Source organism: Pan troglodytes, chromosome 5 (assembly GCF_028858775.2).
Source record: "Pan troglodytes isolate AG18354 chromosome 5, NHGRI_mPanTro3-v2.0_pri, whole genome shotgun sequence".
In the NCBI taxonomy this organism is placed as follows: domain Eukaryota; kingdom Metazoa; phylum Chordata; class Mammalia; order Primates; family Hominidae; genus Pan; species Pan troglodytes.
The window spans coordinates 129,810,987-129,837,157 of NC_072403.2; the positions used below are offsets into that span (position 1 = coordinate 129,810,987).

Below are 26,171 nucleotides of genomic sequence, written 5' to 3' on the forward strand. Positions count from 1 at the left end.
GTGAAAGAGGAGGCACTAGATAATTTTTAAAAATAATTAATGGGACATCACATTTTTTCCCCTGGTATACTCAAAATTGTTTTGGCAAAAGGATGCAAGAAATATGACAATTTAAATGCTGGAATAATTACTACTCCTTTAATATTCAAAATTGTGAACCAATCAATATATTGATTCAAACAAGGAAAAAATACGGCAAAGTCTTCTTCACATTTCCCTCCCCTCCCCTCCCCTCCCCTCCCCTCCCTCCCTTCCTTCCTTCCTTCCTTCCTTCCTTCCTTCCTTCCTTCCTTCCTTCCTTCCATCCTTCTGGCAGGATCTTGGTCTGTTGCCCAGGCTGGAGTGCAGTGGCATGATCACAACTTATTGCAGCCTTGACTTTCTGGGCTCAAGTGATTCTCCCACCTCAGCCTCCCAAGTAGCTGGGAATACAGGTGCACACCACCATGCCTGGCTATTTTTAAAAATTTTTTAAATTTTTAGTAGAATCGAGGTCTCGTTCTGTTTCCCAGGATGGCCTCAAACTCCAGGCCTCAAGTCACCCTCCCACCTTGGCCTTCCAAAGTGCTGCAATTGCAGGCATGAGCCACTGTGCCTGGCCTTCCCTTATTTCTTAGCATGGTATAGTATATATTACCCTGCCACAGGCAATCAGAAAATGACGAAAAGAAAATACTTCAAGGGCAACAGTTGATGACCCTCTCAAAGAAACTGCTGATCAGGTAGATTTCTTAGACACATACAGGAGTAGCTACTGACCTACATATTAAAGTGCCTGAAGATTTTGTACTCTAAATGATTTCTTAATGAAATGTTTTTGAGAAATGAGTGATAGCTTGTTTTGTGTTTTGCATATGTGTGCTTTTATCTTTTCCCACATGAGTATTATTTTCAGTTGTTAACAGAAATATCTGTGAATTTCTTGTTTTGATACACTTTCTTCCCATTAAGACATACAGTGGGTTGTCTCAAATTATAAAGGGGTTTCTGCCTCTTTGAGTCTTATGGTGGGAATGTTTAATCATTAGAATGGAATCACTACTGATTCTGACTCATCCATTCATTTGATTTAGAATGAACTGATTTCCAACTTATATTTAGATTTATTTTCAAATTTCTGAAACCTTTTTGAATGTAAACCAAAGAGCATTAAGGATATACATAGAAGAGTTTGAAGCAAGCCTACATAAAATCAATGTCCAAGTAGGAAACTTACCATGTAAAATGGGACAATATGTGTACATAGCCTTTCTGAGTCATTAAATAAGGTGGACAGAACATCATGAACCAATGGATATGACTGAACTCTAGGTATTCCATACAGTTGGTGGAAACATATAATTTAGATGATCCTTTCTGATCAAGTGAGAAGGCTTTTGTTAGGAAATTAATGGTGAGAATCTTCCTCAAGCTGCTCCGTCTAAAACATGTCAAAATGAAAAGAGGAAGATCAGCTAGTAATGAGGTTGATTGATATAAAATATTCCAAGTGGAACTGGGTGGTGTGATTAAAAACAGACTTTTCTAAGATCAGTAGTAAAGAAAAGATGTCTGAAGGGTGCATTTGTTTTTAACTAAAAGGACAAAATTATAAAAATAAATGATTATACCAGTATACTTGTATTTATGCCCAGTGCTTGGAGAAACTAATGTTCACATTAAAGGGATATTTGGATTACCTCAGATAAAGATGATGCATTTTCAGGTAATTAACGTGTATTAAAATATACTTGTCTTTGTGTGATTTTCTTTGAACTTTTACTTTCTCAAAATCCTTCAGTGTCTTAGGGGCATCTTAACTGATGTCTGTTTTCACTGTACACATCTATAGATGTAGAAGGTATAGGCAATTGAGCTGCTGCTCATATCGCTCATATAGCTCTAAAGTTACTTAATGCAAGAGATGTTTTATTATGTAGTTGCCATTTCTCATAAAAATAATATGCAGCATGTGAAAGTACCACCACCAGATTTTAGTTTAGCTTGCTTGTTCATTTGCGTTCAGGCCAATGAGCATGCCCTGTACATTGTTCAGACACATTAATTCTTGATTATGCTTCTCAAGAAGTATGCTTAGGAAGACAAACTTCAGTAGATGTATGGAAAAAACCTATGAATTTTGGGCATGTTTCTTAATGGTAACATGAACATATACAGGTCTGTATTCATTTATTCTTAAGCAGTAACTGTATGCTGAGCCTTCTTATGGAAGACACACATGTGACGAAACATTATTCTTGGGCCAAAACCTCGAAACCTATCTGGGAAACTTGACATGTGTATCACTATTTAGAATGAACGTTGTAATTCATAATCTGAATTGTTACACATAATGCCTAAATAAATGCTTCCCAATGTCTAGATATTGGAATAATGTAAATGAGCTGTTCAATATGCAATGCGTATTAACCTTGTTCTGACACTTTGGAATTATACAGGGAATCCTTGAATGTACAATAGTTAAGAAGGAATTTCACAAGAAATGTCAAAGAAAACAATAACAATAAATATTCTTTAGGAAGTATTTTCTTAGAAAAAATGTTAGTGGCAACTCAGTTAGTGGCAACATGAGTATAATTTTTTGAATTATATTATAATTTAAGTTTTTAAAATATTGTTTCAGCCAGGGGCGGTGGCTCACAACTGTAATCCCAGCATTTGGGAGGCCAAGGTGGGAGGATCATCTGAGGTCAGGAGTGTGAGACCAACCTGGCCAACATGGCGAAACCCCATCTCTACTAAAAATACAAAAATTATCTGGGCGTGGTGGTATGCACCTATAGTCCCAGCTACTCGGGAGGCTGAGGCACGAGAACCACTTGCACCCAGGAGGCAGATGTTTCAGTGAGCCAAGATCACGCCACTGCATTCCAGCCTGGGCAACAGAGTGAAACTCCATCTCAAAAAAATCCCCCCAAAAACAAAAACAAAAAGAATCCTATCTATCTATCTATCTATCTATCTACACACACATATACGCACACGTGTATATGTGTGTGTATATATAGTTTCTATTAATTTAATTTAATTAATTTAATAGAATTAATTAATAGAATTTAATTAATTTAATATAATTAATTAATAGAATTTAATTAATTTAATATAATTAATTAATAGAATTTAATTTAAATTCTAAACTTTGTCTCAAGAATATTTACTATGTGACTCTGAGGATTAAAAAAAAAAAAAGCCCTTAAATATAGTTTTGCAAGTTCCGAGATTATAAGCCACCAATTCCTAATACATTCCATTTAAAAAAAATAATTAGAGAAACCTACTATAACTGAACAAACACTGAATAGATTTTTAAAACCAAATCATACTAATTATATACAGATTTAGAGTGACAGGGCTACAATTTGTGATCATATCTGAGTCTGAGAAAGCACAAAGCACTCTGGTCTGTCGTATAAGATAGATCTCCTCGCATTCATTGATTCATTCGTGCAGGGAGAATTTTATTCAATGAGTGTTTATTGAGTGACTATTATATATTGGGCACTGCTGGATCACAATGGCTAGTATGGCCTCTGGGTGCCATTGGTGGAGTTTCTGTTATTACCCTTTGAATATAACCAATCAAGGGAGCAATTTAACTAAAATAGAAATAAAGATAACATATACCTCTCAAAATGCTATAATTTCAAAAATGATGTTTTCAAGCTGATCTGACAAAAAATCCCCATAAATTAGTTGTTTCACTTTTAGGAAAACTGCCCAGGTAGAAGACTGAAACATAATAAAATTACTCAACGTCTACATAGATTCAAGAAGCAGACCTTTTTTGATGAATACCATTGAGTTTGTTTCACTTAGGGCTTAAAAAAATTAAAAAAAAAAAAGAGGAACAGCTATCAATGTTCATCCAACTTCAGAATGTTAGAAGGAAAAGGAGAACAGATTTGAATCCCATTCTTCTGTTCAGGGTGAACCTATCAAGGTCCTTGCCATATAACTCAAGAAAATAGAGTTTTCTGAAAATATTAATGTGCTGACAGTGCATAGGCAACTTTTTGGGACTTGGGGACATGTTTTTGCATTGCAGACGGAGATATTTAAAATATGCAAGAGTATATTTTGTATATGGATTTTTATATATAATTTGATACAACCTAACGAGAGTGTTTGAGATGTTTGAGTTAAAATTAGCATTTAGACAATGACTCAAGTTCTCAGATTTTACCTTATAAGGCATATACTTTATATTATAAAACATTACATTGTATATTTTTCTTCTAATAACAAAGATTAGTATTCTTATCCTTTTCTAGAGAAGAAAACAAATTTATGTGGTGATACAGCTAAGTGCTTTTGTAAAACCACAGAGGAGGGAGAGAGCATGCTAGGCTGGAGAAAGGTCAGGAGGGATCAGGGATGGCATTTGTCCTTGGCAATGAAAGATGGGTAGGAAAGGAATATGTGCAGGGAGAGGGAGGTGAGACAGGATGAGCCATTCATGGAAGTAAGAGATTGGGGAAGAATTAAGTGTCCAGTTTGACAATATTATAGGATGCGTCAATATAAAGGGAAGAAGAGGGAATTAAGGCTAGATTTGTAGGATGGGATCAGATAACAGAAAGTCTTAGATGCCCTAATAAGCAGTGAGACTTATTAAGTTATTTTAGGTTACTGAGTAGAGAAATGACATGATCAGAGATGTGCCCAAATATGATACTCTGGGGGAAAATCTATAGGACAAAAGGAGAAGGAAAAGACCAGAGTTTGGGGATCAGTTAGGAGGCTACTGCAGTCATTTAGAGGGGAAGAAATGTGAGTCTAAGTAGCGTGGAGGCAGCCAGGATGGAGAGGGAAGTGCTCTGATTTGAACAGAATCTGGACCAGGTCAGCTAAAAGATTTGATTATTTTTGAGAAGGCACTCAGCAGTGCCTGTCAAATAATGGGTATTTAATACTTGTTTGTTGAAAGGTTATTGAAAGCCACTACAGGAAAGAGATCTGCTCTCCAGGGCCTAGGGTGCTGAGTGAGCTAGAGGCTGCTGGGAGGACAGCAGCTAGCTATTCAGACCGTGGGCTATGGATGCCTGCCGGACTACAGACTGTGGCCAGACCGTGATGAGAACAGAAATTGGGAGTAAGCATTTAGAAATAACTGTAGCAGTTTGAGAGAGCACTTTTATATTTTTTATCCTAATATTTAAGAATCGGGTCTTGTATTTTGGTTTTTGTTTTTTTCCATCTCATTTTTTCTCATAATTGATTTTTATTGTATTTCACAAAAGTATTGTCTTCTATGAATTGTTTAAAAACGGGTATTTTATGACAGAATGTTTGAGAAGCACTGGTGCCAGCCAGATATCCAAGTGGAAGTAAGAGTGAATTTGGATTCTGGGAGTGCATCTAATCATGGATGGGGGAGCGGTTCCTCATTGTGGGGGCATCAGGTTGGTACTAGTCATGACCCTGAAAATCTGTACCTATAAGGTGATGATGTGGAAGCAGTAGAGTAAGGCTGACAATAGCTACAAGTATCAAGGCCCCAGCCAAATGGCCTGGTCTTCAGCTGGGGCACCTTGCCTGAAAGGGATGCCCTGGAATGTGAGGCAGGGAAACTAGGAGTACAGGACAGCAGCCCAGGTCTGTAGAATGGGCAGTAAGTGGGGAGTAAGACTTTTCAGAGATCACGCAATTAAGGAGGTCACATTCTGTGTTTGGGTGACAGGAAGGTGGGTCAGGGTTACCTGGGGTCCCAACATGAGTGGCCAGACCACTGATACAGCTTCACCTCAAGCTCTGAGGAGCACAGACCAGGAGCCCCTCAGCCATTTAACAAAGAATTACTGAGTCAGGTGAGAGGCACAATCTAGCTGTTAGGGATACTTCGGGAAACAAAGCAGAAAAGACCTCCACTCTCATGGAGACTACATTCTACAAGAAAGGCAGGCAATAAAACATGAAAAAGGTATCCAACAGTGGCAAATAATATGCAGAGAATCAAAGTGGGGTGATGTGACAGAGAGGGAACAGGTGGTACTTCAATTTGGCTGGTCAGGCCTCTCTCTCTCTCTCTGATGACACTGAAGCTAAGATTAGAATGGCCAAAAGGAAATGGCCACTGGAGGGTCTGGAGGAAAGTCATTCCAGGCAGAGATGCTAAGATGAAACAAGCCTTCATAATAATGTGAAAGAAAGGGAGGCTGGAGAGCAGGAAACAGGAGAGCATAAGTGAGGAGGTCAGAGAGGGAGGCAGGTGTCAGTTCTAAGTGGGCTGGGGAACAAGTGGAAGATTTTAAGCAGAGGAGTTGTCTGGCTAATGTTTTGAAAAGACCACTCTGGCTGCTGTTGGAGAATGGATTGCGGGAGAAGTACATACCTACTAGATGAAAGAGATGTTGGAAGCTGGCTGGCCTGTAGCAACAGAAGTGGAGACAAGCGGTTGTGATCTGCAGTGGTTTGCACTGGGAGGTGGAGTACACAGGACTGGATGAGTGATTTGACAGGGCAGCTGAGGGAGAGGAATAAAGAAACATTTCCAGTTTTTTGGGCTTGAGCAATTGGGTGAGCGATGGTGCCATTTTCTAAGGTGGGAAAGACTGGGAGAGGAACATGTTTGATGGTAGGAATTAAAGAGTTTACTTTGGCAAGTAAAGTTAGAGATGTGTAGTGAAAAGGTCAAAAGAAAGCTGGAGTGTGGAATTCTGGGGAGAAGTCAGAGCTTGGAATTTGTATTTGGGGATCATGAGTCCTGGATGCATGTGTAGATAGAGAGAAAGAGGGGTACCAAGAACAATTTGGGGGGCACACTAACCCTCAAACACAGAAGGACTCAGCAAAGGAACTGGAGAAGGAAGGATCTGAAGTAGGAAGGAAACCAGGAGAGTATGGTGTCCAGAAGCCAAGAGAAGAAGATGTGTCCAGAAGCCAAGAGAAGAAGATGTTTCCAGAAGGAGGCAATAAGCAGTCCACTGTGCTGAGAGTAATTGAGGAAAGGACAGATAAATGACCAGTGGCTTGGCAACACAGGGAACCCTGTGGCTGTGACAACCACAGGGTCAGAGGAGTGGTGCAGATGGAAATGTGGATGGAATGGTTTGGGAGGGAATGTGAGGTGGAGGTGTTGAGAATATGACTTTTGAGAAATTTTGTCCTAACAAGGAATAGAGTGTAGGGAGAGTCTTTTAATGGGAGAGATAATACAACAGGTCTGTGTGCTTATGGGAATGCTGTAGTGAAGAGGGAAAATTGCAGGAAGGAGTGAGATAAAGGAAGGAGGGAACCTTGAGAAGGCTCAGATGGTGGAATTCAAAGCATGGTGGGGAGGAGCTAGTCTTTGAGAGGACTAGGACACTGTCCATAGTACAGAGGAGACACTGAGAATAGGGGTGTAAATGAAGGTAATTTGGTAGATTTCATGATTTCGTGGTGGGAATCATAGGCAGTTCCTCTCTGGTGGCTTCTCTTTCTCTGTGAACTCTGAGGCAAGGATATCAATAGTGAACAAAGATGCTAGTTGTTGGGGGAGGTGTGTAGGATGTTTGTACAAAGAGAAGTGGGAAACAGTCATTTCGAAGAGTAAGAAAGGAAATATACTAAAGAAGTGTTATGTGTAAAGTTGACATTTGTGGTGGGGATTCAGTAGAGGGCGTGATGAGCAGAAAGAAGCTACTGCTGTTTAGAATCTGCGGCCTTGGAAAAGATGAACTCAGCTCTGTGCCCAAGAAGCCAGAACCATCATCTTATAAATGAGGATAGTGGGGCAGTGCATATTTGAGGGGGCTCAGTAGGACTTGGGTCCTGATTGTACTGGGGAGTGGGGTATGAGAGAGAGAGAAGAGGGAATTAAGATAATTTTAAAATAATTTTTTTTTTAAGAGACAAAGTTTCACGCCATCATCCAGGCTGGAGTGCAGTGGTGCAATCATTGCTCACTGCAGCCTGAAACTCCTGGGTTCAAGTGATCTTCCTGCCTCAGCCTCCCGAGTAGCTAAGACTACAGGTGTGCACCACCATGCTGGGCTAATTTTTAATTTTTTTTTGTAGAGATATTGGTCTTGTTATGCTCCCCAGGCTGGTCTTGAACTGGGTTCACGTGATGTTCCCACCTTGGACTCCCAGTGTGTTGGAATTACAGCCATGAGCCATCACACCTGGTGACGAGATGTGACTTAGCAATCACTTCAAGGTTTTGTGTCTGGTCCACTGGAGTGATGGTGTCCCCTTTAGCCTGTGTCGTATGTTTTGTTTCAGGAAAACAGCTTAACTTTTGGGGGTTTCAATTCTCTCATTTGTAAACTGGTTAAAATAATTCTAGTTTTTCATTTCCCCTTGGATGTTTGGGAATTTTACATGCAATAACATCTGGGAGAGGGCTTGGAAAGCTGCCAAGCACCATGTAACTGTTATCCTGGTCCCAAAATTAAAAGGAGAGCCTGGGTTTTCGTGGCTTTGCGCTGTCATCTGGCCTGTGATAAATGCTGACTGGCTTCCTCGGCTGGCAGTGACTTTGATGCACAGTCCCTACTCTGGCCCTGTCGTTTTTGTCATGAGCCTTGTCAGTCAGAGTCTGAAGTGAAACCCACCGATCTATGAACTAGGACACTAGGCTGTTTACTTCAATGTGTTCGTGTTTATTTATATATATGTGTGCATATAAAGTATAAATATATGTAACAGAAAGTAAAAATGCATATGTATTTAATAAAAGTATAAATATATGTATTTATGGAAAGTATATAGCAAGCCTCCTCTTGGGAAGGCGATTTCAGCACTAGCATATGTTCTGCTGTCTAATTGTGCCTCTCAGCCCAGGAGCTCCGCGGTACCTGTGGTTCCTGAAAGAGAGTTTGACAGGCTTCAGGAAAGGGTTAGTGCCTCTTGAACTGGGGAGATTACAAAACGAGCGTGGGCCTAAAAGGCTCCACAGAGGCAGGCAGCGGGATGGACAGAGCGGCTCAGAGGGAAGGGACAGAGCCGCTTTAATGTGCTAATGAGGGGAAGCCCAGATGCCAGCGGGCTCAGTGGAGCTCTTTGTGACGCCGGGTTCCCGGGGCTGGCTGGAGTCTCTGTCCCTATCTGGATCCTGCTGCAGGCCGGGGAAACACTGCGCTCTTAGAGAGGGGCCCTGTCCTCCACAGATAGCCCCGCAGACCCTCGGAACGCGGGTGGACGGGGAGGGCGTGCGCGAGCCTCGGGGCTGGGTGGTGGCTGGAAAAGGGAGAACCAGGAGGCGGGGGAGGGGCGCTCGGACTACAGAGGACCGGACGGGGGCGAGTGTTCCGCGGGGTGTGTGGAGTAAGAGCTGGGAAGGACCTTTGTAGCTTTGCGAAATTAACCGTTTTTCCTCCACAACTGCCAGCTCGGCGAATGGCCTTCAAGCCCATCCAACAGGAGATAATCTGTCCTTGGAACTAGGGCAAGTCAGTTTTTAACTACTTGCGGAGAAAGTCTGAAACGTCACAACCAACCAAACAAAAATGACCACCACCCAGTGAGTGCTGGAATGAAATTCATGTTCTGGTTATTTCATTCAGAGATGGCTCCAAGATTGCTAGATGGGAGGAGTTAGAGCACCCATTGAGTGGCAGCTGGGTCAGGGGGTTGTCTTGAAGTAGTGTTTGCATATCAAGAACACAGTTTACTCGTTCTAATCCATACAAAGAGTATGTTTACTCGTACTAATCCATCTGCTAATGGAAAGATTGGGTAATGGGAGCTCCTCCAGCCACCCTTAAATGCTGCCTCTAGATTGCATTATAAAGTCTTGGGTCATAACTGTCTCTGGAAATATAAGTTCCCAGATAAAATAGACAGATGAAGATGATCGATCCATGATATCTTGACTTTTGTGTCCTATATTTCCTTTCTGAATATTCATGGGGGATATATAAATATTTAAATATAACATATATAATGTGTTATATATGTTATTTCTCAAATAATGAATATGAGATATTATTTGTAATGAGTCTTTGTCTATCCGCCTATCTGAGTCTCCTTTTGTGCTTTGCTCTATTTCTCTTTGACACACACACACACACACACACACACACACACTTAGACTGATAGGTAGAGGATAGTCTTCCACTTAATTGATGATAGCCCCCCAACTTTTTTTACTATGTTTTTTGGGAGGAGAGCTCAAGAGTTAGTTCAAGAAGAATGATTCATTTTTAAAGTGCTTCATTTCTATTTTGGAGTCACACTGAATTGATACCACCTAAGAAAAATAGAAGCATTTAATGTAGAATTACCCATGAGCTAGCTATATTTGGAAGTGTGAATGCACCTGTAGAACAGTCACCCCGTAAGGGGTTTCCCCCCATGTTCCTGAGCCATATATGGCTTCATTATAACACTTCAGTTCCAGGTGACAATAAGTACTGTGACTTGGATTTCAAATTTTACTCTTTTTTAGCTGTTCTAACAGTTTGTGTGATTTTAGTGCCTTTCAGGCAAAATTCTTCTATTTTATATAAAAAATTTCTCCTTGTTGCTTCCCATCTATTTCCTGCCCCTAGTGGGATACATGCCTTTTGGATTCACCTTCCTTAGTGAAAGCGGGGTGCTTTCAAGCCTAAAGAAGTATAGGCAATGAGGTGCTTGCTCGCACTAGTTTTAGAAAATTGATCATTTGCAACTCTTAGGCTGATAAATGAACTCATTTGTGTCCAAAGCAAAGAGACCCTAATTATTACTTCCCTGGGCCCAAAGTTAATTCTAACCTGAGAGCATGCCTTCCACAATGATGGAAGAAAAACACCATTTAATGCATTTATAGCAGTGGATATGAGATTGTTCATTTTGGATATCAATCGTCAAAGAAAATAGTGATTATGAAAAAATGTAAATGGGAATGTAGGTAGAATAAACTGGTGTACTGGACTTGCAATTGGCTAGGCTGTGGCTTGGTGAATTAAGACAACAACAAAAAGAGATTTCTTAGCCAAATTGTCATCTTTATTGTCACAGCTAGAAAGCCATTCATTGGATTTAAGATCCAAGGATTCTCTTCCTTTTTAGTTGCTATTGAGCAAGCATGTAAAGGCCGGAGTCTACAAAGTACTTTTTTTCTAAAAGAAACTTCCACAGCCTGGTATATTCCACCACCAAGAGTGGTTGGAGGAGATAACACTTGTTTAATGAGTTAGTGGTGTGCTTATGGTAGGCTGGGGAAGAAAAGCTAAGAGAGTTGTATGGTAGTTAGGTAGTCCCAGCTCAAAGTAAGCATGGGGAAGGGAGAACAACATTTTCTTATTCTCATTCATAAATACTTTCCTGAACAAGTTCTACCAGTTAGATATTAATTTGTGTTAAATTTCTTCTGTATATACATCACCCTGGGAAAATTAAACAAAATTAGATTTATATCATTTGCATGTTACTTTAAGGACAGCGTAGTCCTAAATGTGATTAGCAGATGCAAAGAAGTATAAGGTTAGGTCCCTGCTCTCAAGTACACATATATTTTTATTTGTATGTATTCATGGAGTACAAGTGCAATTTTGCTACATCATTAAGTATATTTTAATTTAGTTAATCAGTTATTATTTTAGTAATCAACTTGATTGCTTTCCCTTTAAGAGCTGAAATCAATCACAGAGAAGGATGGGAGCATTACTTGAAGGCATCTTTAGAACATGGGACATTGGACATTAGGACAGGTCTGATTGCAGTGCTACATGCTTGTAGCTTGCCCTGTCACTGGACTTTCATTATGTGGGATAATTAATATCCTCTTTGAGCCAGGTTTAGTTGGGATTTGTTTAACTTGCAGCTGAAAGCATCTCTAAGCATCTTCCTGTGTTACCAGCAGCCACTTTATGACCATGAAGTTGGGGTTTTACAGGGGAGCAAATTGTATCACTAGAGAGTTGGAAGCATTTTGGGCTAGCGGAGAACACATAAGCATGGAGAGCTTAGAGATCATCTTTGCTATCTTTAAAATATGTTCAGGACCCTCCACCAATGGAATCAAACATCATTTCACCAGATTTTCAGAGGCACACTGGTCAATAAATGTTTGAGAATATATCTGTGCAACAGCTATGCAAATTTTGACAAGTTTTCTGAAATACATGGTTTCTAAATCCCTGCAAACTCTTAAAATCCGTGATTATACATGACAATACAGCCCAAAGTCCTTCTGACAAACCAGATGAAGTTTATTTCTAAAACATATGTATAGTCTTTCTTCTTAATGTGCTGGCACCTCAGAATAAAACTACAGACCAGCCATTTCAGCAGTCATTCCATGTGTGCTTGTGGCCTACAGGCAGACAGCCCATGCAGAGTTTAGAAATTAAACGTCTTGTGTGCTAAAGCTAAGCTCCGAAGAAGGAATTATTAGATACCCCAGTATACTGCAATAACCTTGCAAAAGTGGGTTCAGTTTAACTTGATAGGTTTTCTGTACTGGAATAGAATGGAAATTGACATACATGTATATATATATATAAAATATATATATACACACATATATGTGTATATACACATATATGGAATAGAATGGAAATTGACATACATATATACAAATACATATGTGTGTATATATACATATATGTACATATATACATATACATATGTATATATACATATACACATTACATATATGCACTATATATGTGTGTACATATATACATATGTATATACACATATACACATATGTGTGTGTGTACATATATGCGTATGTGTTATGTACTAGATTAACTGACACTTTAAATATGTATACGTATATAGGGAATAGAATGGAAATTGACATACATATATACACATACATGTGTGTACGTATATACATATATACACATGTGTACGCACACATGTGTATGCACACATGTGTACGCACACATATGTACATACACATATGTGTACGCACACATGTGTACATACACATGTGTACGCACACATATGTACATACACATATGTGTACGTACACATATGTACATACACATATGTGTACGTACACATATGTGTATATACACATATGTACATACACATATGTGTATATACACATATGCATAACACATATATACACATACCTATATGTGTGTACATATATACATATGTATATACATATATACATATATATATGTCAAGTTCCATTCTATTCCATATATATGTGTATTTATATATATTTAAAGTTTCTGTTAACCTAGTTGGCTTTTAAATTCCTGCTCCAGAAAACACAAATGTAACACCTTGAGGAGGAGGGCAATGCCAGAAGGTTGTTTACTGTGACAAGCTTTCTTTTCCTCTCTCGAGTATATGTTGCTTCACTAAAGCAGGGTGTTTTATCCAGTGTGAAGTGATAGAAACTTGCTTTATAATATTATCAAGGATCTGCCTACATAAAGAAGAATAATGAAGTCATTTGACTTACATTTTTGATATCATTTGTATTGCCTCTGTGCAGGGTTGAGTGAAGCAGTTTCTATAGCTGCTGTAAGCAATAAGCCTCTAAATGTTAAATGCTGACTCAACATAAGCATGTCTGCAGAAGAAGATGATTAGCTTGAAGAGAAGCTAGCATCAGCAAGAAGAAATTCAACTACACATTCAAAAGGAATATAGAGTATTTACATGTGACATCTTCAGAAGCCACCTGAGAAAGAGAAAAACGTAATTGTGTTACATGGAAATAAGTGTGTTATCTCCCTTCTATCATTGACATTTGAGATTTTGTTCCCCAAAGTCTTGCATTGGTTTTCTCATCTAGTAAATCCATTTTACCTCAGATAGTTAATCTAAGCCAATTAGTTTATGGCATTTCTCTGGAGTCCAGGGCATGGAGATTGTTGTTGGTCTTGGGGTGGGCAAAGGTCCTGGGTTGGTACAACCAGATTGAAGATAAAGGACTTGCATTTAGATGGGGGAGGAGCTGTCCCTTTCTCTTGCTGAATTTGACAAAGCCATCTTGCTACCAGCTGCTAACAGTAGCCACTTTATGACCATGAAGGAAACCAGCAGTAGGATGTTACTAATGCAAAGGACAGCAGAGTGGACAGAAGGAAACTAGCTGGGTCCTTGGAGATATTATTTAGCTACTGATTGCAGTGCTACATGCTTGAAGCTTGCCCTATCACTGGACTGTCATTATGTGGGATAATTAATATTCTCTTTAAGCCAGGTTTAGTTGGGGTTTGTTTGACTTGCAGCTGAAAGCATCTCTAACTAATATACACCTCTTTTACTCTGGCCTGAGACTGATGACCTTTGAATACAGTTCAGGGCCTTTTCATTTCTTTCAGTCTGGACACATCTGTCAAGGAAGAGCAGGGGCAGGTTTGCTCGAGTGTGTGATGTGCAGGGTGGTTTGCCCAAGATGTAGTTCTGCTGAGGGTAGAAAGAATGGGCTCTATGGTAGGTGTCATCCATACTGGTCTGTATATCCATACCAGTCTGTGGCACCTTTGATAATCCAAATCAGGTCTGGATTAGACAAATATATTGAGGAGCTTGAAGTACTGGGTGAAAGGCCCCCACTCCATGTCATCATCCATTTATTTATTTGATAAACATTTATTCTGAGCCTGCTTTGCCCAGGCTGGTGCTGGCATTGGGTATATGAAAGATCTCACACATTATAATAGAAAACCATGGGAGCACTCAATAAAAGGAGTTGGGGAAGGCATCTAAGCATATGACAGTGATATGGTTTGGCTCTGTGTCCCCACCCAAATCTCACCTTGAATTGTAATCCCTATAATCCCCACATGTCAAGGGTGGGACCAGCTGGAGGTAATTGAATCATGAGGGTGGTTTCCGCCATGCTGTTCTCTTGGTAATGAGTGAGTCTCATGAGATATGATGGTTTTATAAGCATCTAGCATTTCCCCTGCTTGCACTCATTCTCTCTCCTGCTGCCCTGTGAAGAGGTGCTTTCTACCATAATTATAAGTTTCCTGAGACCTCCTCAGCCATGGGAACTGTTTGTCAATTAAGCCTCTTTTCTTTATAAATTACCCAGTCTTGAGTTTTTTTCATAGCAGCATGAGGATGGACTGATACACACAGCTGTGCTGACAACTAGAAAAAGAGGACATAGCCAGAATTAAAAGAGGAGTGTGTGTGTGTGTTTGTGTTTGTGTGTACATGTGCATGTGCACATATGTGGTGGCGGTGGGGGTTATAGAGAATAGAGTTTTAGGCAGAGGAAACAATACATTAGAAGCCTGTGAGTGGGTGAGTATGTGATGAATTCTGGGAAATGAAACAGGTTCAGATGGCTGCAGCCATATATGAGAGGAAGAGATGTCAGAGGCTGGAGGAGTAGGTAGGGGCCAGATCATGCAGGGCGTTGGAGTTAAGTTGTGTATTTTGTCTTAAGAGCACTAAGTAGCATTGGAGACACTAAGCAGAAAAGTAACATGACTGATATGTTCATAAGATCTGGCTGCCTGCAGTATAAACAGTGAATTTGAGTAGGGGAGCCCAGGTAGGAGACAGTTAGTTGCAGAGGAGAAATGGAGAGTTATGATGTACTCTAAAGTTACATTCTAACTACCCTTTTTGAAACCACGGGTTTTGATTGGTAATTACTGCATAAGAGAAATGTGAATTGAGTTTGATGCTGATCAATGTTTGATTTCATTTGGTGTACCAACCTCGTGACCTCAGACAAGTTATCTAAACTCACTGAGCTTTAGTTCCATCATCTGTGAAATTCAGTAAGAGTACCTACCTCATAGGGATACTGAAGAGGATTAAAGATGGTAATATATTTATAGTTCTTGGCACCATGCCTGAAACATATTAGTCATTATAATGATTAATATTTAGCATAATGCATGTGTAAGGAAGAAGCACAAGAATGAAGGCAGAAGAAGAGAGTCTTTCTGAGCTCCTTCATGGTCTGAGAGTTGAGATTCACATGAAAATCGCAAAGTGTAACTATGATGCTATCCTTTTATTCTTTGGGAGTGGGACTTGTAGTTATTATGTAGGCATCACATTTCTAATAATCTTTGATCCTGAAAGAAGCAGAAGTAAAAATCAAGACAAAACTGCAAAGCAGAAGGTGTGCTTATTTTTGGCTAAGAGGAAGAGGAGGGAAGGCGTGTTGACCTCACAGGGCAGGGAGAGAAGGAGTCTTATCCCTGGGAGATGCTGGGAGCAGGGCCTTCAAAAGACCTGTGCTTTTGCAGTGAGAACATTCTGCAGAGACACACCTGGAAGCTGATGAAAGTAGGTGTACATCTTTTAGGGCAGGGACTTCTGTTTGTTTCTCTAATCGCTTAGAACAGTGCCTGCCATATGGTAGATATTGTAGTCAACAAATATTTGTTAAATGAATGAATGAAAGGTGATGGGATGGATGTGCTTCCACCAAGTTTTGAGTTCTGGGATTAAAATTTCTGCCAGGGCATAGACACATGCTGTGTTGGGTTCCCTCCATTTGTTGCCTACAAAGCAGCCTTGTACTTTCTATTGCAGCCATTAGAGGAGCTAATCAGAGAAGCTAATCAATAGCTGATGAACTGATTCATGGAGATAGATTTCTCGAGCCAGAGTTTGAAAGAAAAGAACAGATTCTTTCCTTGAACTGTGTAAGCAGCTAATTTTAGTCAGCAGGTGTTGCAGCTTTTAAAAGGCATTTGGCAGGGTTTCCTTCTACTCCCATTTCATCCAAAATATGTAACTTTCATTGCTCCCATTCCACAAACATGCTGCTTTGTGAGTGTTTTCTGAGTAGAAAAGGGAATTGTGGGAAAGTATAATCAAGAAAAAAAATGAAGTGCTTAGCTCAGAACCTGGCCCCAAAGAAAATGGGAAATAAATGAGAGCGAATATAGAACTGCCATTCACAGAGTCTGGATGGAGGAAAGAGATGGCGGGTAGACACTGCTTCATGCTGAACGTGGAGGAAATCTCTGCATCACTAGAGATAATGTGTTGCTTTTAGCTTCCGCAGTCTGAATCAATTTCTGTATCCAGAGCCTTGGCTTATAATTTTACACATCAATACCTATTTACTTAGGGAAGGGCCAATTAGTTTTCTTTATGCATTGCTTAAAAACAAACAAATCCCCTCCAAATCAATTGGTGAAAACAACATAACTTAATGCCTTGAAAAAAAATGGATCCTTAGGAAAATAGTTTGATACATAATTCTGAGATGAGAACCAGGCCTCCAGAATAGTTATTTTCCATGATAAATTTCTAATCATTAATTAGATGTATGCCAGAAGTTGATAACACATATAAGCCGTAGATACTAGTTTGCTCTATGTTCATACAGTGCACTGTGAGATTCCAGACGTAGGTCTTTGATGAAGACAGTGTGGACATTTTTTGCTTTTTGGAGAGCAGTTGCACAAGTCAATCAAGTATGCTAACAGCTTGCTTCAATGAGCTGTACATGGTCTGCAGTTATGGATCATGTCTCACCAGTACTACAAAGGGGTTGGAGAACAGCTAGGTAGTTACGGTGACTGTGAAACTGGCCCAGTTGTCCCATAGAATTGATGTTTATAGTTTCTATTGAATAAACATAGAAATTGACCCTCCTAGTCTTAAAAACTTGAGAAACCACATTTGCCTTATCTGAGTTCCTTTTTCAGGAAACCAATCATCAGGCCTCCCAGATAGTATGAAGGAACTGAAACTTACGAGATCACCACATCCGGACAATGAGATGCAAGACCCCTCACCCATCATGATTGCCTTTCTGACCATCGGCTTCCTTTTGACCAACTCTTCTTTCTTACCCCTCTCTAATTCCTGTTTTCCCACACATGGTTATATTTCTTCCCTGCTATATAAATCCCTAATTTTAGTTTGTCAAGGAGATGGATTTGAGGCTAATCTCCCATCTCCTCAGCTGCAGCACCAGAGTAAAGCCTTCTTCCCTGGCAATACTCATTGTCTCAGTGACTGGCTTTTTGTGTGGTGAGCAGCAGGACTTAGACCAAATCCCTGGCATTTGGTAATAATTGTGTCAATAGGATCTATCTATCTATCTACTATATTTATATGTAAGTATAATATATTCACATTTGTATATATGTGTATGTATTTATGTGTGTGTGTGTGTGTGTGTGTGTGTGTATATAGAGAGAGAGACAGAGAGAGCGATTGATTTACTTTAAGGAATTGGTTTTTGTAACTGTAGGGGATGGCAAGTCTCAAATTTGTAGGGCAAGCCAGCAGGCTAGAAACTCAGTCTGGGTTTCTATGTTACAGTCTTGAGGCTGAATTTCTTCTTCTCTGGAAAACTTCAGTTTTTGCATTTAAGACCTTCAACTGATTGGATGAGACCCACCCATATTATCAAGGGTTATCTGCTTTACTTAAAGCTAACTGATTGTAAAAGCTAATGACATCTATAAAATACCTTCATAGCAAACATCTAAACTAATATTTGACTGAACAGCTGGGAACCATAGCTTAGCCAAGCTGACACATAAAACGAATCATCACAGTGATAATGACAATTAATGGTAATAGTGAGGTTACTCTCAGATGTCCTGGAATTACTATGTATCAGCCACTTTGCTAAGTTTTTACGTTTATTATCCTGCTTAATCCTTTCAAACCATCTCCATTTTAAAGATGAAGATACTGAGCCAGAGAGGTCTGCTAAATTGCCCAAAGTCACATAGATACCAAGTGGCATTGTTAGGGCTTGAACCTATTTGGATCCGAGCCCATGCTCTTACATAGCTTTCTATAGAGCAGATATTAGTTGGTACCATTTTGTTTTGTCCCTTTGACAGAAAGTTGACTTAAGCTAGGATAAGCAAACATGGCAATTTATTGTCTTATGTCCTCAGGAAGTCCAAGTTACGTGGATCCAGGGGCTAAAAGGATGTTGTCTGGACTCTACATTTTGCTCCATCTCTTGGCTCTGTTTCCTCTTAGCATTATTCTGCAGACAGGCTCCCTTTTATTTATTCTGCAGAGGAAGGCAGGACTCATATCTTTTGACTCAACAAGTGGAGTAGAAATGGGCTTTCCTCTTCCACAGCATTATAGCTGAATTCATTTTGTGGGAGCCCTGTTTTTAGGGCTTGAAAGGAAAGCCCTAAACTATCTAGAATTTAAATATGTACTTAATTTTTTTTTCTCTGATTCAAAGTACAGGACCTAGATAGGCCTCTTTTCTAAGCCTTAATGCTAAATTAGCTTCCCAGTAGGTGCCTAAACAGCAAAAGCAGTCTTAGGGAGGTAATAGTGTGACCTAATGCTCGTATCACTTCATCCTTCCTAACTGCTGATCACAGACTGCCTTGAAATATGACTGTTTGTATTCCAGTCTTATCTTCCTTCTTGACTGTGGCTATTGGCGGGCAGGCAGGGCCCAATCTTATTTCTCTTAGTAACTCACTGCAGTTCCTGGTGCAGATTTCTGTTGCAGTGGGCACTTAGTAAGTGCTTTTGAGCAAGTTAATGAATCTGAGTCATTGTGGAGTAAAATAACCCATTGTATGCAGCACTGAAGAGTTCTCCAGTGTAATTTCCGGAAGGAACAGGCACAGAACAGGATTAAGGGCATTGGTTCTGGGTCAGGCCATCTGAACTTGAGTCCTTTACCTTTTACCCTTTTAGCCTCTATACCCTTATCTGTCAAATGGAGATAGTAACATCTACCCCACAGAGATGTTTTGAGAATATATTGTAAGCACCTGGCCCGTGGTTAGTTTTCAGTAGACATTACGTGTTATAATTATTGGTGTTGTTCATTGTTTTTGGTGCTAGGAGGTTACCACACCCTATTTGAATGGTTTTGTTATGCTTATAATTGTGCCTCTATCATATATAAGAACTTAGGTCTCTTCGTGCTTGCATTGCAAAAATAAAGAAATATCTTTAAAAAAACTACTTGCTCCTTTTTATTTTATTAAAAGAATAATGTATATGTCAATAAAGTGGTTACAAAAACAAATACAAACAATACTAGTATACAGGTTGTTCTGTAAGGATCCTGATCTCAGGCATGATAAACCTGCAGCTGGTCATCTTGATAATCCCCAAAGACATTTTTTTCTTCAAGTTGACTGAATTATTTTCACTGTGAATGTGGCCCATTTCTCTCTAAGCTCATGTTTGACTAGTGAATTTAACCTTGTCATGTTAATTCTCTTATAGTTCAGTCACTTCCTGGCACAACATTTGATAATCTTTACATTCCAACTACATTCAAATCACAGGGTTTTTTGTTTTGTTTTGTTTTGTTTTTAACTGCAGGTAGATCTACTTAATTGTGTGAGTAGGTGAAGGTAGGGTGGAGTGTGTCAAGGCTTCTCTGGAATCCACTTTGGATTTCTGGAGATGTGGGGAGTACTAGAAGTGCCTGCAGAGAGGTCTTTAGACTTGCTGCATACAGTGCAGACTCCTGAAGGAACTACTGCAGCCAGTTGCTGCTTAATTATTGCTAGTGGTTTTTGAAAATCTATGGATAAAGAGTTACCTCCAGATCAAGGTGAGAAAATGCCTTTATTGTTTTTCGCTATAGTTGCCTAATACATTGCTGTGGTTTGAATGTTTGTATCCCTCCAAAATTTATGTTGGAACTTAAATCCCAAGGTGATGATTAAGAGTGGGGTCTTTGCAAGGTGATTAGGCCATGAGAGGTCTGCCCTCATCAATGGCATTGATGCCTTTATAAAAGAGGTTTCAGAGAGCTGCTTGGTCCTTCCATATCTTCTGCCACATGAGGACACGGTGTTCATCTTTTTTGCCCGCCCACTGTGTGAGGACGCAGCAAAATGCACCATCTTGGAAGCAGAGAGCAGCGCTCACTAGACACGAAATCTGCTGGCACCTGGAATGTGGATTTCCCAGCTTCCAGAACTGTGAGAAATACATTTCTACTATTTATAAATACTCAGAATGTGGTATTTTGTTATAGCAGCAGGAACAGACTAAGAAATACATTTCAATTTTTTTGACCATTATCTATATTTCAAGGTATAAGAAACCAAGGCACATGAAGTTTAAGGTAACAGATCAAGTAGTAGAGCTGAGAGTTGAATTCAGACAGTTTGGCTTTAGTGTCTATTCTCTTAACCATCATACTATACCGACATAGATGGCAAAAAAGAACACCTTTTAAAGCTTCTGTCATCTCTTCTCAGATAAATTAACTTTCTGTACCCAAATCCAAGATGAAAAATGTTAGATAAACCAAATCTCAAGCATAGAGGCTTTTCTTCTGGATGACCAAGACATTCAAATCCTTCATTTCTAGAAATGTACTCTGTAGTGTAATTAGCATTGTCTGAACTACATCTTTTCAAGGATGATATGAAGTTTTCAGGAAATGAAAACACCATGTGGGACTTCCAGAACTTGGAGTAACTTGAAGTTGATTCCCATTTTCCTTTGGAGGTGACTGGCAAATGCAATCTTTAGGAAGCTCCTCTGACCCAAGAGACATGCACACATATTTGAGTGGGATTCCAGGGCCCGTGAGCCAGCAGTTTTCCCAAGGCTTATCTCCTGTCCTGCACCATCCCAGATCTCCCTGATAGACTTCTCGGAAGTTGCTGCTCAGAAAACTAGTGATAACAAAACAAGTTTCTTACGTTGGTTTTACTAAAACTGTAAGGATAAGCTCACAACTTGTTTGACTTCTGCTTTTTATGCTTCATAACTAGAAGCATAAATCTGCACAAAGACTTCTGATGCTCATGAAATAAATATGATGTATATTGAGGTATGTTACAGATGAGGATACAAGCATTTATTTCTACTGAATTGATTCCTTTCTTACACTTTTCACTCTGGTAGTGTCTCTTGGACATGCATACGTTGTCTTGAGTTATAAACCTTATATATTTATGTCTTAAATAATTTATCAGTATGTACCATATTCTATATTTAAACTCCCCTCCCTACTGTTTGCTGCCTCCCGACAAAAGTAAACTCTACGAAGCTCTTCAAACTGTATTGTTTTAGAGTAGCAAATTGTCTTTAAAACAACACACTTAAGGGACTCCCATTTTCTTTTAAGCATTTTTATAAAGAGGGTATACCACACTCACAATATTTCTGAGTAAGCATAGATTTCTTGTGATGTAGTGGTTGCCATAGTAATTAATCACCTCCCAAAAAGAATAGTGGAGAATATAAATCCATGTAAATTATTCAGAACACTGGTTAGAACTGCCCTCTGGGCACCTTGGTTTATGAGAAATTTTAGAAAAAAAAAGGATGTTTTCCTCTCTTTTGGCTTCATGGAAAGCAGGATAGAGAAAGCTGCTTTTGTGCTCTGATTGCCCAGCTCTCTCTCTTCCCACTGGTGAGTGCCAGAGGCTGAGCAGCAGTCAGGCAGCCATTGTAGCAGACAGAGAGGGCTCTTGTGATAACAAAGTGAAAAATACGCTTGGGTGTGGTGGGCTCCATGACTTTATGAATATTCTTCATTCAGGTTCTAAACTGCTAGTGCACTTTCTAGGACCTCGCGTGAGAACGTAGAGCTCAGTGCTCACTGCTTTGGTGGATGTGCTTCTGCTTGTCCTGACCTATGTTTTGTTTCAAATTAAAGTGGAATCAGTGGACCACTGATTTCCATTCAATGGAAATAACAAAAGCGGAAATCATTTGGAAAGTTGGCTGTTGATCAGGGGTTTGCTCTGACAGAGTAAGGCATTGTGGAGGGAAACTCATGAACTACAGAAAAAGAGCTGCAAAGGGAATGAGCTGCTGAAGGGTGATCTCCGAAATTTAAACTATACTGAGCAGTTGCTGTTGGGCATCTAGGATAGGATTCAACTTTTTAACCGCTCCTTGTAAATCAAACCCATAGCTTTCAATTCTTTTAAAGACAGTCTGTGGTCCTCAGAAGTATGGTGCAGTTCAGCGTGGCTGATGTGAGCCATTCTTGATTGAAAGGATTTCTTACAGAAAAGCTAATGGAAACAGGTTAATAGGAAACAGGTTAATGGAAGGTGTTTTTAGCTAGGACAAATGCAGGGACTCATATTAAAAAGATATTCTGGGACAGTATTGGGGAGATACATTATGATAAGAGAATGATAATTATTAAGGATATATTTTTAGGTATACTTAATAGTTGCAAAATAGCCTCAATAATTCATATATAGGTTTACCTCACTTTGCACAACGTATTTTTAAAAGGAACTTGTAAAATGAATTCTGGTCTCAATAAAAGCAAAGTTGCTTTGGCTAGAATTCAATTCTCAGTTATGAAATTCATAATTTATTATTTTAGGATTATATTTGGTTAAGTTATAAATATCAAACATATGAATTAGACAAACCATTATATTTAATGGTTTCATATAAATAAACTCTTTTCTGATATTGTACAAAACAAATGTCAAGATATGAACATTTTTAATGTTTTACTCAACGGTAAGATACAGAGTTCAGTGTATAACCTGTTAGAGCCCTCTGGTGTGAAAACTACTCACTTGGCCGGGCATGGCAGCTCTCGCCTGTCATCCCAGCACTTTGGGAGGCCGAGGCAGGTGGATCATCTGAGGTCAGGAGTTCGAGACCCAGCCTGGCCAACATGGTGAAACCCCATCTCTACTAAAAATACAAAATTAGCTGGACATCGTGGTGAATGCCTTTAATCCCAGCTCCTCTGAATGCTGAGGCAGGAGAATCGTTTGAACCTGGGAGGCAGAGGTTGCAGTTAGCTAAGATCACACCATTGCGCTCCAGCTTGGGCAACAAGAGCAAAATTCCATCTCAATAAATAAATAAATAAATAAACTACTCACTTAACTATCTGAAATAACTTATGCACAAATTCTACACCAAGAAAACCTATCTATCTTTTCCATTGGACACATTTCTACTCTCATACAGCCTAGTCTTGGATTCAAAGGCTTTTTAAATCCACATGATATTAATTATACAGTTGATTTTTATTATTCACTGAAGTTATGCTCTATAAAGTTGCTGCAAATTAGTAAGTAAGCAAATACTGAATTCATGAATATAGAATCGTTACTCCTAGGGGAAATACAGGGTTAGGCTCTTGTGAGATACTGATTATAACATTTTCATCAACTGATTAATACAAACCTTTTTAAAATGTGTGTTTCTGTTGAAGACAGCTTATTTAATATATATTGTTGATTCATAAACATTGAGCCACAGTCAACAGCACTATAACTCCTGCCTGAAGGAAGCTTATCGAATATATGTATTTTCTCCTTAAAGAACATCACAACCTTGTGGCACCTAGGAACCAAGACCAGTACTTCAGCACTATGCTTGGTGGAGGGGAGGGTGAGCATTTAAACAGTGAAATCACCAACAAAATGCACAAAAATGTGAAACATAGCACTAAAATGACCGCAAAAAGACATTTGCTTATAGTACGAGAGCTAAAACAAGAAAGCAGAGTGTTGCTTTATTTGACCTCAGCTAGGAATGTGCATGTTGTGTGACTCAAATTTTTTGCCACTCTAGATGTATGTCTGTGAATGATCATGAAAGTGGCAAGAGTATTGAATTGGGGTTATAAATAAGTTTTAGCAAGTAAGCAACTTCACAGTTATGGAGTCCGCAAACAATGAGGATCAACCATACTTCTTTGAAAGTCACCTTCTCTTTGTTCAAGTATGTTTGAACAAAAACATGTTTGTGGTTCTCTTGACTGAATTTGGTGCCCTCTCTTATGGGGCTGGTTTTCTTGAACTATTTGATGATTCCTGTATGTGCTCATTGCTGTATTTGAGATTCCTTGCTTACTCACCTGTAAATAACATTTCTGCTTACTAGGATCTGCCTTTGTTGGAGGGTGAGAGTTGGGATGTGCTGCCAAGTGTGGTGTTTAAATGCTCCTCTTCTGCATATAGGGACTTTCTGTTTCTTGTGAACACTGACAGTCCAAGTCCCTCCAAAGTCTACTGTCCTTACATGCTGTGTAGGTCCAGGGGTGGATGCTTCTGCTATTGCTGTTGGGGGGTTTGGGTAGTTGGTGGTAGGATTATAGAAGGTGTGAGGGTGGGATGTGCTGAACTGTTCCCCAGCCAATTACTGGCCCACTTTCCTAGGACTTCTTCCTGCTGCCTTGTCTGTCATCCCTGAATTTTGAGTGTCTCAGAGTTGCTCTCATCTTTGCAACTGAGTTCTCCTCCATGTTATCTGGATTGTGGTTTTCCTCATCAAAGACTGAATTCTTGTCAGTCTCGAAATCCATAAAATTTCTGTTCATCAATTCCACCCATTCTTGTTATCTAGCACTGTTGTGAATTTATTCTTTTTAAAAACAGATTTTTGGTATTTTTAGGAAATTGAGGTGGGAGTAGATAGGCATAAAGGCTTAGTCTGACATTTGGATCTAATTCCCTACTATTTTAATTAGAAAAAATTACAGTTCTTTTAAAAAAAACTTTGTATTTTAAAAATGTTCACACAAAGATGTCTCAAATCTGGATATCAAGGCAGGATTTGCATGGAATCCTTTATTGATGGCTTATGTAGGCATCTATAAGAATAAACAAGTAGTTCCAATTTATTATTGTTACTGTTTTACTTACTGTATGATTTTATCTGCTTCAATGATTTCATAATCATTGAAAAATGCTTTATATTAGTTACCTTTTATGTGAGCACCTTCTGCACTCTAACATGTTTGCATCATAACAATGGATGCCAGACACTTTATGGTTCATTATCTCACTAAATTCTCACAGAGGTCCCATAAGGAAGTGATTGTCATTCTCATTTTGAGGATGAGGAAACATTTTCACTGACTTTAATTTACTTGTGGGTTCCAAATAAGTAGTAGAGTTGGGGTCTGATCTAATAACTCTTCGACTCCAAATTTCTTCAGTCTGCCACACTCTTATGGAAGATTGGCATTCATTCCATAATGCTGATTATTAGCTTTCTGCTTGTGTACTCATACACATAAGAATCAGGAAGGAAGGCAGCGCACTATGAGGAGTTAGATGCACATTGCAGGGACTGCGTGGTAAACATTGAAGCATATGCTACAGCCTTCTATTATTGGGTTCTTCTTCATGTTAGAATGAATAACTATTTAAAAGTTCATCTTTCAAAACAAATTAATGCTAAATTTACTGTCATTATCAACCACTAAAAAACTCCTGCCCAAATTAAGGCATAGCAATCAAACACTTATTTAAGGAAAAGAGTTCTTTTCTCCCCAGGGTTTTTTATTTGAATAAACAGATAATAAATCAAGAAATACTGTACCCAGCAGGCCTTTAGCTCAGAAGAGCTAAAAAATTCTCCCAGTATCTCAACATCTATGATGTAAAAACAAAACG

The 26,171-nt window shown here is 39.2% G+C and overlaps 1 protein-coding gene across 2 annotated transcripts in view; it reads left to right on the forward strand.

The window, feature by feature from the left end:
• Positions 1 to 26,171, forward strand: part of SLC35F1 (solute carrier family 35 member F1) — a 408,943-nt gene that overhangs the window by 3,960 nt on the left and 378,812 nt on the right. Inside the window, exon 1 of one of the 2 annotated variants that reach the window (XM_054686212.2) lies at positions 8,718 to 8,821. The exons of the other annotated variant lie outside the window; for it this stretch is intronic. Coding sequence (XP_054542187.1) covers positions 8,733 to 8,821 — 89 coding nt within the window. The 5' untranslated portion in view covers positions 8,718 to 8,732. Of the gene's footprint in view, positions 1 to 8,717; positions 8,822 to 26,171 lie in introns of those variants that run through there. 2 annotated transcript variants of the gene reach the window in all.